The 14,179-nt window shown below is 42.7% G+C and overlaps 1 protein-coding gene across 5 annotated transcripts in view; it reads right to left on the bottom strand.

Moving 5' to 3' along the window:
- HERPUD2 (HERPUD family member 2) overlaps positions 1 to 13,554 on the bottom strand; it is a 52,638-nt gene extending 39,084 nt beyond the window's left edge. For 2 of the 5 annotated variants that reach the window (XM_056520493.1, XM_056520491.1), the window contains exons 1-2: positions 13,361 to 13,553; positions 2,608 to 2,981 (exon numbers count right to left, since the gene is read on the bottom strand). In XM_056520493.1, coding sequence (XP_056376468.1) covers positions 2,608 to 2,754 — 147 coding nt within the window. In that variant the 5' untranslated portion in view covers positions 2,755 to 2,981; positions 13,361 to 13,553. Of the gene's footprint in view, positions 1 to 1,591; positions 1,670 to 2,607; positions 2,982 to 3,294; positions 3,382 to 13,360 lie in introns of all 5 variants that reach the window. The other 3 variants (XM_056520490.1, XM_056520492.1, XM_056520489.1) reach the window with 3 other exon arrangements.
- Positions 13,555 to 14,179: the final 625 nt, after the last annotated feature.

The following is a 14,179-nucleotide window of genomic DNA, read 5'->3' as shown; positions in this document are numbered from 1 at the left end:
TGACTGTGCCGGGGAGCAGGACCGTTAGCGTGTTCCAACTGCACCATCTTGGCCCGAGGTCTTTTGGGGGAACTAAGATAAATTTCGCAAGAGAGCAATGGCGGAAAGGCTTCTTCCTCCTCACTGGCATTGCTGAGGAGTTGCGAGGTAGAATGAGGTAACTTTGAGCAGTTTTTGGTGATGAGAAGTAGTGAAATAAGTCGCTTTAGCAGGCTCATGAACAGAGCTCAGCTAGTGCGCGATCATACACCACAGCAGCCAGGCAACGCCCCTCATTAGCTCCTTGCTCTTTACATTCTAAAACCCATAACTTTATTTTACCACTGACAAAGTCGTATTAGGGCTTCTTATTTGCGGGACAAGTTGTACTTTTCATTGACGTACTTTATTTTATCATATAATGTATTATGGAGCCATAATATATATATTTATATATATATATATATATATATATATATATATAGATGTCCAAAAAAATGCAGCACTACTATACCACAGTAGACGGGTGCCAGCTCCTCAGGCTCGATCACAGCCAATTGATAACTTCAAAAAATGGTGCGGCACTCCAAATATCCCAAAAATAACTTATTTATTCCACATGTCAAACAGTGCGACATTTTCAGCATGCTTGAAAAAAAGCTCCATTGAGGGGCTGAAACGTCGCACTGTTTGACATGTGGAATAAATAAGTTATTTTTTGGATATTTGGAGTGCCGCAACATTTTTTGAAGTTATATATATATATATATATATATATATATATATATATATATGGAAGACAAAATTGAAAAAAATATGGAATTGCACAATTTTGTAGGTCAATAATTATTTCAGGGTTCACAGTACGGTAAATCTGACATGCTACCTTTATTCTATTGATGAGTAAGATTTCAATTATACCAAACATGGGTAATTTTTTTTTCGTTTTAAGGTGAATAATACAATTGTAAATGGTTTGTTTAATGCCATGTTTTGACCCCTATAACTTTTATATTTTTCCACCTACGGAGCTATGTTAGGGTTTATTTTTTGCGCCATAATCAGTAGTTTTTAAACGGTACCACTTATGAATATATATATATATATATATATATATATATATATATATATATATTTGATAACTTTGTATTATGTTTATTTTGGGGCATGATGTGACCAAAAATTAGAAGTGTTGGCGTTTGGAATTTTTTTGCGTTTACACCATTTACCGTGCAGCATCAGGAACCCATCTGCAGCCCGCAATTACATTGCATAGCTGCAGATGGGTCTCCTAGACCTGAGGGATTACCAGCATTTAATGTTTAAATGCCGTGATTGCTATTGATCATGGCATTTAACCATTTCAATGACGGACATCGGAGCCAGCTCCGATATCCGTCATTACCGGCAGATGTCAGCTGCTGATAGCAGCGGGGATCTGCTGATCACGACGCAGACCCAACCTGCAGGGCCCACGTCATGTTCCCCACACCCGACCCATGACGTACTGGTACTTCAATAGGTCGGGAAGGGGTTAACGCTACAAAGATCTACACAAATTATTTATAGGAAGAAGACTGTAGCAAAATGGAGCCATATTCTGAATACTTACTTTCCTGAGAATATCTTTCAAACGCAAGTGATCAAGGAGGAGTTTGCCAGAATATACAAGCCTTTGATCCTTGGTTAGCTATAGGGAGAATGATAAATCCAACAATTCAGACAGCACGTACTAATATACCTAGGACTGATTCTATGGCAACAAATAATGCACGCTATTATTCATTGATAATATAAAAATTTCACAACTCACAATTGCATTCAATTAAGAAAGGATGCTGTTCAGCATGGTATGAGAGCGGACATCAGTGATCAAATGATACCTGTGTCTTGGTTTATGGCCTTTTGCAAGCTTATAAAAATGTGTTTTCTTCCAAGTTCAAGTGCCCAGGATGGCAAGCAGAGAGGGGTGGGGGATTGAGTTGGCTGTAAAGCATGGAACTATAACTACTTGCAGTTTTAAAAAACTGTCCTATCAATACCTTAAGTTGTCATCAATGGAATACAAGCTTCTAACAGACATATGTCCTAACATTTTATTGACATTATCTGCTTGTAAAAGAATGCCACAATAATATTTTGTCCATCCAATTTGTTAATTGTTTTCCTCATTGTACAACCCCTTTTCTCTATGCACATGGCATGAAGAGATGGCGTAATGCTAGGATACGTCATTACTCTTATAGTGAAGGTCCGATATCTGGGACTCCCACCGATCCTAATAATGAAGGGACAGCAAAACTGATTCAATGGCAGAGGTGGCTGCCAATGTTCAGGGAAACTGCAGCACGATTCAGGTGAATGGGACCAGCTGTAAATCAGCACACAGCAAAGTTACCAGGAGCACTGATGTGCAGAAAAAAACAGGAAATAGGTTACAGTGCTAAGTCAGTGCTCCAGCTCTTTTTCTCAGGTCCCAGAGATAGCCACTGATCATAAAGCAATGGCATGTTCTAGTGATGAAAATACCCAATTATTGGAAGAGGATGGGCACTAAAAGATACTTGCCTACAGTTTGCAATTGCCCATTGGCTTGCAAGGTGCTGTTTTAGATTTTACAGTACTCACCGGTTTGCTGGGGTAAACCTTAGAGAGATGAGTTTTTAGTTTTTCCACTGTCCAGTCTAGGAAGCAGTTAATAGTCTGGTCATCATACTTCTGGTTGGGAGCTTTAATCACCAAAGTCACAGGGATATCCATTACAGCCTGTTCCATGGCAACTTATAGCAAACTTTCCAGGCCAGCCCTTTAATAATATCCCAGTATTTTAGCAAGCTAGCAACATTGTAAAATCATGCTGTGTTCTTTTACGTCACTGTGGCTTCAAAGAGACAGCACAAGTTATGGCAAAAAATGGTGAACACGCTGACCAATGAAGCGGCTGCTAGGCAATATAATACTTCCCATCAAGAGACATTCAGAGGTTGGTATTCCTCGGAGACCTACAACAAAGAGGAAAATAATCATTCAAGTTATCTTAAAATTTGGTTTAGAATGAAATTCTGTTGTGTCACTGGCTAAAAACTCAACAGCATATGACAAAACAGAAGACGGGGCAAGCGGCAGATCATTGTCACCACCATCATTTACTACTATCATGTACAAATGATTCTAATTTTCCTCCTGGGCCAGTTATATATAAGATACACTATGGCATTGGCATTAATAGGCCCTGTTTGGTGATGCATAGCAGTGTTCGCATACTACTCTTGGTGAAAATGCACATACAGATATGGACAAATTTGGTACACTTACGTTAAGAAGATTGTATCCCAGAAAGAATGAAGCACACTACACATTTGCAGCCAGCACTCCACTCATTCGCTACCGGGCTTCCAAACACTGCATGTAAACATAAAGTTTGTAATATATTAGCTCACTGAGGGATCAGGTTAAGCTCACCTAAGGGATCAGATTACAAATGCCCAAAGAAGCCTATTTGTTATGCTTCGTCACAAGAGCAGAACAATGAAATGTACATCAGAGGCAGATCTGTTGAACGCCAAACACCAGCAGCACCTATAATAGGGCCCAGCATGATGCCTCGCATCGTATTGGATATAAAAGCCCTGCATGCAGTGCTATTTTGTCCAGGAGTTTTTCTGGAATATGTGACAGAAGCTCCTTAAAGAACCTTCAATGTAAGTGTGAATGAGCCATTACACTGCACAGTACTGCTCTATTGTGTCCTCCATGATATTGCTGCTTTTGAGGGCATTCTATAGAGATACAAGGGAGCAGAATCTCCCCTTCTGTATGGGTAAGGGTGTCATCTTAACAGCTAGTCTTCATCCTCTAGGACAACTGAAATTTTGAGAATTAGCCTGCAGAGAGGAACACTGCTAAAAATGTTACATACAAGTTATATAGTGGCCAGAAATAACCCTTCTGCTCATGTACACACACCAGCTTATTCTTGAAGGGTATCTGGATTGACAGCAACACTTCAAGAATAACTTAAATTTAAGCATCTTTGTATTCGGCTGCCTTGTGAATACAACTCTGGTAAGCTTTTCTTTACATAGCATGGTAAACCCTTCTTACATAGTTACATAGTGCGGTTGAAAACAGACATACGTCCATCAAGTTCAACCAGAGAATTGAAGGGTAGGGGTGTGGCGCGATATTGGGGAAGGGATGGGATTTTATATTTCTTCATAAGCATTAAAGGGTACCTCTCATCAAATAAACTTTTGATATATTTTAGATTAATGAATGTTGAATAACTTTCCAATAGCATGTTAATGAAAAATATGCTTCTTCCCGATCAGTCCTGTCAGCAAGCATTTCTGACTCATGATGGAGTCCTAAACACTCAGAGCTGCCAGCCTGCTTTGTTCACAGCCAAACAGGCTGTGAACAAAGCAGGCTGGCAGCTCTGAGTGTTCTCCTTTGTGAACAAAGCAGCTCGTAGTGTTTAGGACTCCAGCATGAGTCTGAAATGCTTGCTGCCAGGACTGGTAGGGAGACCCCTAGTGGTCATTTCTTCAAATTGGAAAATTAAATAGAAAGAAGCATATTTTTTAATAACATGCAGTTGGAAAGTTATTCTGCATACATTAATCTATAACATATAAAAAGTTTTTTTGATGAGAGGTACCCTTTAATGTTATTTTACTTCTATTATTACAAAAGGATATATTCTTAAGTACTGTCAAGTTATTATTTGTTATCAAGATTTTCATTAATACCTTCCTGTCAACCTTTTGATGTTGTAAACTTCAGAGGTATTATAACTAAACTTCCAGTATTAGAAGAACTAAATGGGGATTCTGCTTCCAGCATATAGGTCTAAATGAAACCTGCCCCATATGTGCTCAAACACGTTTCATATATTGAAAGTAGAATAATTCAGAGCTTAGAAATGTCAGATGAGTCTAAGCATGAAAAAGTATCATATCAGCACCGCAGTCCTATACAAAATTACTAGAGACATTATCCACTTAGGGCCCGCTCACACTATCAAAATTCCAAGCAGATTCCACTTGCAGTAGACTCCTACCAATTTCAATGGGGTTCTGCTGCTCAGTTCACACTTGGATGCCACTGGAATCCACTGATAAAGTCCAGGCACTGGACACATGCCAGAATTTCAATGGGATTCTGCTGAGCTGTGCACATAGCAGAATTTTTGCGCAAAAAAAAATCTGGTGTGGAAGTCTAAACTCCATTTTCCGCATAAAAAAAAATAGACATGTTCATTTTTTTCTGTAGACTCCACATGGAATCCATTGCCATCTATGGCGCCCACAATCTGCAGAATGTCCGCATGGAGATTTTCCGCATGGACATTCTAAAGTGTGAACATAGCTTTACTGTTCTTGGCAGATTTCTGGACAGTATGAGGGAGATTTATCAAAACCTGTCCAGAGGAAAAGTTGCCAAGTTGACCATAGCAACCAATCAGATTGCTTCTTTCATTTTCCAGAGGCCTTTTCAAAAATGTAAGAAGTGATCTGATTGGTTGTTATGGGCAACTCAGCAACTTTTCCTCTGGACAGGTTTTGATAAATCTCCCCAATTATGTGCCAATTCTGGAGGAGGCTGAAGTAAGTGGAATACGCCAGAAATTCAGATCAGTACTCATCTGAAGAAGGGGGAGGCTCCCCCGAAACACATAATCCTCCTGTTTTATTGTTTTATGGTTTATCCAATAAACCGTCCAGTGTTTTGTATTACCTACATCTCTGGCTACAGTTTGTTATCCGTACCATTGGAACCAGCAGCGCCATTTAAAGGTTTCTTTTCACTTTGCTATTGATTGTTCTTCTCAGGAGGCGGTTCTACCACTCCTGCAACCTAAGGCTTATCAGCGGTTCCGGATTCTTCCCTAAACCCTGCTGTGGGTTGATATGCAAGTTTTTACTTGCTGCAAGGTGAGCAGCCACTACCCAGGGGTCTAAAGAGGCCCCAGTTTTCTTGCTCTCTCTCCTACTACTATTACGGTATCACACGAGGCGCCCCCTCTGGTCTCCTTATTTTTTCACCTTAAGAACCCGGACAATTTTAATTTCTGCACTATTGTTTTTTCCTTCTCTCCTTCTAAAAATTATATTGCTTTCAATTTTGAACCTACATTTACGCTGGAGGCTTGGAGCAGCAGATCGCCAAACGGACAACGAAGAGGCCGGTGAGCTGCCGGGATAGTTTCCCTTTCATTTTAGGTTCCGCAATCAACTTTGATCATGGCGTCTAAAGGGTTAATGCCGGGCATTGGCCCGATTGGTGGTGCCCGGCACTAGCTGTGGGCCCTGGCTGCCCGTAGCAACCGGGACCCACCAAGTTTAATCCGTTTTCCGCTGTTGAGAACGGTTTAAACCCCGTAAATGGGACAAGGGCATACATGTACGCCTTGGTCCGTGTACTCCCGTGGAAAACTTTTTTTATTTTTATAAATCAACTGCTGCCAGAAAGTTAAACAGATTTGTAAATTACTTCTATTAACCCCTTAACGACCAAGGACGTATATTTACGTACTTGGCCGGCTCCCGCGATATGACGCGGGGTCATATCGGGTCGGTCCCGGCATGTATCTGATGCCGGGACCGGGGGCTAATAGTGCGCGGCAGCGATCGCGGTGCCGCGCACTATTAACCCTTTAGACGAGGCGTTCAAAGTTGAATGCCGCGTCTAAACCGAAAGTGAAAGCTGCCCGGCTGCTCAGCGGGGCTGATCGGGACTACCGCAGTGAAAATGCGGTGTCCTGATCAGCTGGGACATGAGCTGAGGTCCACTTACCTGCCTTCGGCGTGTCCCCTCGGCGATTGATTGCTCCAAGCCTGAGATTCATGGCTATGGCCTGAGATTCAAAGCTATGGCTTTCCAGTGAACAGTGCTGGCAATCAGTTTGTGCAGTGTTATAGGTCCCTATGGGAGCGATAACACTGAAAAAAAAAAAAAGGGTCAAAAAAAAAGTTAATAAATGTGATTTAACCCTTTCCTTAATAAAAGTTAGCATCACCCCTCTTTCCCATAAAAAAACACCATGTAAATAAAAAATATAAACATATGTGGTATCGCCGCGTGAGTAAATGTCCGAACTATAAAAATATTTCATAAATTAAACCGCACGGTCAATGGCGTACGCGCAACAAAATTCCAAAGTCCAAAATAACGTATTTTTGGTTGCTTTTTATCATGAAAAAATGAATAAAAAGCGATCAAAAAGTCCGATCAATACGAAAATGGTACCACTAAAAACTTCCGATCACGGCGCAAAAAATGAGCCCTTATACCGCCCCATATGTGGAAAAATAAAAAAGTTATAGGGGTCAGAAGTTGACTATTTTAAACGTATACATTTTCCTCCATGTAGTTATGATTTTTTACAGAGGTACAACAAAATCAAACCTATATAAGTAGGATATCATTTTAACCGAAAAATGTACTGCATAGAAACTGAAGCCCCCAAAAGTTACAAAATGGCGTCTTTTCTTCAATTTCCTCGCACAATGATTTTTTTTTTCTGTTTCGCTGTAGATTTTTGGGTAAAATGACTGATGTCACTGCAAAGTAGAATTGGTGGCGCAAAAAATAAGCCATCATATGGATTTTTAGGTGCAAAATTGAAAGGGTTATGATTTTTAAAAGGTGAGGAGGAAAAAACGAAAGTGCAAAAACAGAAAAACCTGTGGTCCTTAAGGGGTTAAAAAATCTTAATCCTTCCAGTACTTATTTTCTTCTGAATACTACAGAGGAAATTGTTTTCTTTTTGGAACACAGAGCTCTCTGCTGACATCATGACCACAGTGCTCTCTGTCCATTTTAAGAACTGTCCAGAGTAGGAGAAAATCCCCATAGCAAACATATGCTGCTCTGGAGATTTTTATCAGAGAGCACTGTGGTCATGATGTATGCAGAGAGCAATGTGTTCCAAAAAGAAAATAATTTCCTCTGTAGTATTCAGCAGCTAATAAGTACTGGAAGGATTAAGATTTTTAAATAGAAGTAATTTACAAATCTGTTTAACTTTCTGGCACCAGTTGATTTAAAAAAAAAAAAAAAAAAAGTTTTCCACAGTGCTCTCTGCTGACATCTCTGTCCATTTTGGGTCATGATGTCAGCAGAGAGCACTGTGTTCCAATGATGTGTCACCTCGGCCAGATAGGCTAAGTGGCAATGTGATGTATTGAGCGCAGCACTGTTTTTCCTAGTGACAGGGCTCAATATGTGACACTGTCGCTCAGCCTATTTCTGGCCGAGGTGGGACATCACTGCAGCCGGCGATTAGCTGATCAACAATGTAGGCATTACCAGAGGACTGGAGCCATGATACCAGGGCACAGCAGGTAAGTTCAGATTGTTTTATATTCCAGAAGCCTGGTGATGGTGGGTAAGGTTCTAAGTCGGACAACCCCTTTAAGTGCTGCAGTGTGCTTGTCTCCTCAGTCCCCCTCTTCTTCCTGGTTGACTGACCTATTAGAAACTGAGCCCTGTCTCTAAAACCTGTGCCTCCTTGACATTTGAGCCCAGGAAGAAAACAAGCATTATCAAAGTTGCATCAAACCCATGAACACTAGGAACGGGTATGCTTCATGTCATCATCCTGTCACTAGGAAAGGTATGCTTCATGTCATCGTCCTGTCACTAGGAAAGGTATGCTTGATGTCATCCTCCTGTCACTAGGAAAGGTATACTTCATGTCATCCTCCTGTCACTAGGAAAGGTATGCTTCATGTCATCGTCCTGTCACTAGGAAAGGTATGCTTCATGTCATCGTCCTGTCACTAGGAAAGGTATGCTTCATGTCATCGTCCTGTCACTAGGAAAGGTATGCTTCATGTCATCGTCCTGTCACTAGGAAAGGTATGCTTCATGTCATCATCCTGTCACTAGGAAAGGTATGCTTCATGTCATCCTCCTGTCACTAGGAAAGGTATGCTTCATGTCATCGTCCTGTCACTAGGAAAGGTATGCTTCATGTCATCATCCTGTCACTAGGAAAGGTATGCTTCATGTCATCGTCCTGTCACTAGGAAAGGTATGCTTCATGTCATCCTCCTGTCACTAGGAAAGGTATGCTTCATGTCATCGTTCTGTCACTAGGAAAGGTATGCTTCATGTCATCGTCCTGTCACTAGGAAAGGTATGCTTCATGTCATCGTCCTGTCACTAGGAAAGGTATGCTTCATGTCATCATCCTGTCACTAGGAAAGGTATGCTTCATATCATCCTCCTGTCACTAGAAAAGGTATACTTCATGTCATCCTCCTGTCACTAGGAAAGGTATGCTTCATGTCATCCTCCTGTCACTAGGAAAGGTATAATTCATGTCATCCTCCTGTCACTAGGAAAGGTATGCTTCATGTCATCGTCCTGTCACTAGGAAAGGTATACTTCATGTCATCGTCCTGTCACTGGGAAAGGTATGCTTCATGTCATCGTCCTGTCACTAGGAAAGGTATGCTTCATGTCATGGTCCTGTCACTAGGAAAGGTATGCTTCATGTCATTGTCCTGTCACTAGGAAAGGTATGCTTCATGTCATCGTCCTGTCACTAGGAAAGGTATGCTTCATGTCATCATCCTGTCACTAGGAAAGGTATGCTTCATGTCATCGTCCTGTCACTAGGAAAGGTATGCTTCATGTCATGGTCCTGTCACTAGGAAAGGTATGCTTGATGTCATCCTCCTGTCACTAGGAAAGGTATACTTCATGTCATCCTCCTGTCACTAGGAAAGGTATACTTCATGTCATCGTCCTGTCACTAGGAAAGGTATGCTTCATGTCATCATCCTGTCACTAGGAAAGGTATGCTTCATGTCATTGTCCTGTCACTAGGAAAGGTATGCTTCATGTCATGGTCCTGTCACTAGGAAAGGTATGCTTCATGTCATCGTCCTGTCACTAGGAAAGGTATGCTTCATGTCATCGTTCTGTCACTAGGAAAGGTATGCTTCATGTCATCGTTCTGTCACTAGGAAAGGTATGCTTCATGTCATCGTCCTGTCACTAGGAAAGGTATGCTTCATGTCATCATCCTGTCACTAGGAAAGGTATGCTTCATGTCATCGTCCTGTCACTAGGAAAGGTATGCTTCATGTCATCATCCTGTCACTGGGAAAGGTATGCTTCATGTCATCGTCCTGTCACTAGGAAAGGTATGCTTGATGTCATCCTCCTGTCACTAGGAAAGGTATGCTTCATGTCATCATCCTGTCACTAGGAAAGGTATGCTTCATGTCATCGTCCTGTCACTAGGAAAGGTATGCTTCATGTCATCGTCCTGTCACTAGGAAAGGTATGCTTCATGTCATCGTCCTGTCACTAGGAAAGGTATGCTTCATGTCATCGTCCTGTCACTAGGAAAGGTATGCTTCATGTCATCGTCCTGTCACTAGGAAAGGTATGCTTCATGTCATCGTCCTGTCACTAGGAAAGGTATGCTTCATGTCATCGTCCTGTCATTAGGAAAGGTATGCTTTATGTCATCCTCCTGTCACTAGGAAAGGTATGCTTCATGTCATCGTTCTGTCACTAGGAAAGGTATGCTTCATGTCATCGTCCTGTCACTGGGAAAGGTATGCTTCATGTCATCGTCCTGTCACTGGGAAAGGTATGCTTCATGTCATCGTTCTGTCACTAGGAAAGGTATGCTTCATGTCATCGTCCTGTCACTAGGAAAGGTATGCTTCATGTCATCATCCTGTCATTAGGAAAGGTATGCTTCATGTCATCGCCCTGTCACTAGGAAAGGTATGCTTCATGTCATCGTCCTGTCACTAGGAAAGGTATGCTTCATGTCATCCTCCTGTCACTAGGAAAGGTATGCTGCATGTCATCGTCCTGTCACTAGGAAAGGTATGCTTCATGTCATCCTCCTGTCACTAGGAAAGGTATGCTTCATGTCATCATCCTGTCACTAGGAAAGGTATACTTCATGTCATGGTCCTGTCACTAGTAAAGGTATGCTTCATGTCATCATCCTGTCACTAGGAAAGGTATGCTTCATGTCATCGTCCTGTCACTAGGAAAGGTATGCTTCATGTCATCATCCTGTCACTAGGAAAGGTATGCTTCATGTCATCGTCCTGTCATTAGGAAAGGTATGCTTCATGTCATCGTCCTGTCACTAGGAAAGGTATGCTTCATGTCATCGTCCTGTCACTAGGAAAGGTATGCTTCATGTCATCGTCCTGTCACTAGGAAAGGTATGCTTCATGTCATCGTCCTGTCACTAGGAAAGGTATACTTCATGTCATCGTCCTGTCACTAGTAAAGGTATGCTTCATGTCATCATCCTGTCACTAGGAAAGGTATGCTTCATGTCATCATCCTGTCACTAGGAAAGGTATGCTTCATGTCATCATCCTGTCACTAGGAAAGGTATGCTTCATGTCATCGTTCTGTCACTAGGAAAGGTATGCTTCATGTCATCGTTCTGTCACTAGGAAAGGTATGCTTCATGTCATCGTTCTGTCACTAGGAAAGGTATGCTTCATGTCATCGTCCTGTCACTAGGAAAGGTATGCTTCATGTCATCGTCCTGTCACTAGGAAAGGTATGCTTCATGTCATCGTCCTGTCACTAGGAAAGGTATACTTCATGTCATCGTCCTGTCACTAGTAAAGGTATGCTTCATGTCATCATCCTGTCACTAGGAAAGGTATGCTTCATGTCATCATCCTGTCACTAGGAAAGGTATGCTTCATGTCATCGTTCTGTCACTAGGAAAGGTATGCTTCATGTCATCCTCCTGTCACTAGGAAAGGTATGCTTCATGTCATCGTCCTGTCACTAGGAAAGGTATGCTTCATGTCATCCTCCTGTCACTAGGAAAGGTATGCTTCATGTCATCATCCTGTCACTAGGAAAGGTATGCTTCATGTCATCGTCCTGTCACTAGGAAAGGTATGCTTCATGTCATCCTCCTGTCACTAGGAAAGGTATGCTTCATGTCATCATCCTGTCACTAGGAAAGGTATACTTCATGTCATGGTCCTGTCACTAGTAAAGGTATGCTTCATGTCATCGTCCTGTCATTAGGAAAGGTATGCTTCATGTCATCCTCCTGTCACTAGGAAAGGTATGCTTCATGTCATCATCCTGTCACTAGGAAAGGTATGCTTCATGTCATCGTCCTGTCACTAGGAAAGGTATGCTTCATGTCATCATCCTGTCACTAGGAAAGGTATACTTCATGTCATCGTCCTGTCACTAGGAAAGGTATGCTTCATGTCATCGTCCTGTCACTAGGAAAGGTATGCTTCATGTCATCGTCCTGTCATTAGGAAAGGTATGCTTCATGTCATCGTCCTGTCACTAGGAAAGGTATGCTTCATGTCATCGTCCTGTCACTAGGAAAGGTATGCTTCATGTCATCGTCCTGTCACTAGGAAAGGTATGCTTCATGTCATCGTCCTGTCACTAGGAAAGGTATACTTCATGTCATCGTCCTGTCACTAGGAAAGGTATGCTTCATGTCATCATCCTGTCACTAGGAAAGGTATGCTTCATGTCATCATCCTGTCACTAGGAAAGGTATACTTCATGTCATCGTCCTGTCACTAGGAAAGGTATGCTTCATGTCATCATCCTGTCATTAGGAAAGGTATGCTTCATGTCATCATCCTGTCACTAGGAAAGGTATGCTTCATGTCATCGTTCTGTCACTAGGAAAGGTATGCTTCATGTCATCGTCCTGTCACTAGGAAAGGTATGCTTCATGTCATCGTCCTGTCACTAGGAAAGGTATGCTTCATGTCATCGTCCTGTCACTAGGAAAGGTATGCTTCATGTCATCGTCCTGTCACTAGGAAAGGTATACTTCATGTCATCCTCCTGTCACTAGGAAAGGTATGCTTCATGTCATCCTCCTGTCACTAGGAAAGGTATGCTTCATGTCATCATCCTGTCACTAGGAAAGGTATGCTTCATGTCATCGACCTGTCACTAGGAAAGGTATGCTTCATGTCATCATCCTGTCACTAGGAAAGGTATGCTTCATGTCATCATCCTGTCACTAGGAAAGGTATGCTTCATGTCATCGTCCTGTCACTAGGAAAGGTATACTTCATGTCATCGTCCTGTCACTAGGAAAGGTATACTTCATGTCATCGTCCTGTCACTAGGAAAGGTATGCTTCATGTCATCCTCCTGTCACCAGAGCGTCTGCAGCTCATACCATAAATCTCTACACTCAGCTGACTCCACCACTTGTACGGGGGTAAAGGGGAACACTTCAATGTCAGCTGTATACACTGGACAGGTTGGCTGCCCCTGGGTACAGAGCTGTGCCATGGGGTACGGACGGGGTGGCTATTGTTCTCCAATGCTGCAGTCTTCTCGGGCACTACACAGACACTGGCGCGCCTACTGTTACCTGGAAGCGCCTCTTGTTGCCTCCTGGCACAGTCTCCCCAGACGCCTCCTCCCGTTCCTTGTGTCAGCTGAGGGTTCCTGCCCCGGACACAGCTGCACAAACAGGGAGGGACTGTGGACGGGCGTCTAACGGAATTACGTCACTAAACTCCACCCGGAACAGGAGCTGAGGAAGACGCAGCGCTTCCTCCTCCTTGACCGCCCGCCCGTCTGCCTCAGGAGGTGTGATAGGCCGCGCTGCGGAGGATCACACACGCTGGGAGCGCCGGCGGACACATGGGGGCAGCAGTGTCTCATTATCTGATCAGAGGAGGACTGGGGGAGTACAATACTCGGGGCACAAGGTGTAGGCACATCACTTTTGCGTGTGGTGTATGACGGCGTTTGGGGCAGGTTATATGAGCTCTGATATATATATATATATATATATATATATATATATATATATATATATATATAAACATTATTAAACATGCAAATGGTAATAAAGGGTTACAATAACTTGTAGTGCTAGAACTAGCTGGGAGAAAAGCACTTAGGGTACATTAACACGAGCGGACCGCTGTATGGTGGCTTTACATGTACCTGCTCGGTACGCCGCTACGAGCAGACACACTGAAGGGAAGTGCGAGTCACCACGCATGCGTGGTGTACTCTCTGCATGCAGGCTGGGACTCGCAGTTGCAGTGTGTCTGCTCTTAGCAGCTATTGCCGATCGGAACAGGCACATGTAAAGCCACCATGCAGCGGTCCTTCAGCGGCAGATCCGCAACTTAAGATACGCTATGGGACCACTCGTGTGAACGTACCCTTAGACTTG

The sequence above is a fragment of the Hyla sarda genome, chromosome 5, assembly GCF_029499605.1.
Source record: "Hyla sarda isolate aHylSar1 chromosome 5, aHylSar1.hap1, whole genome shotgun sequence".
Taxonomy (NCBI): domain Eukaryota; kingdom Metazoa; phylum Chordata; class Amphibia; order Anura; family Hylidae; genus Hyla; species Hyla sarda.
This window is presented reverse-complemented; position numbering and strand designations above follow the sequence as displayed.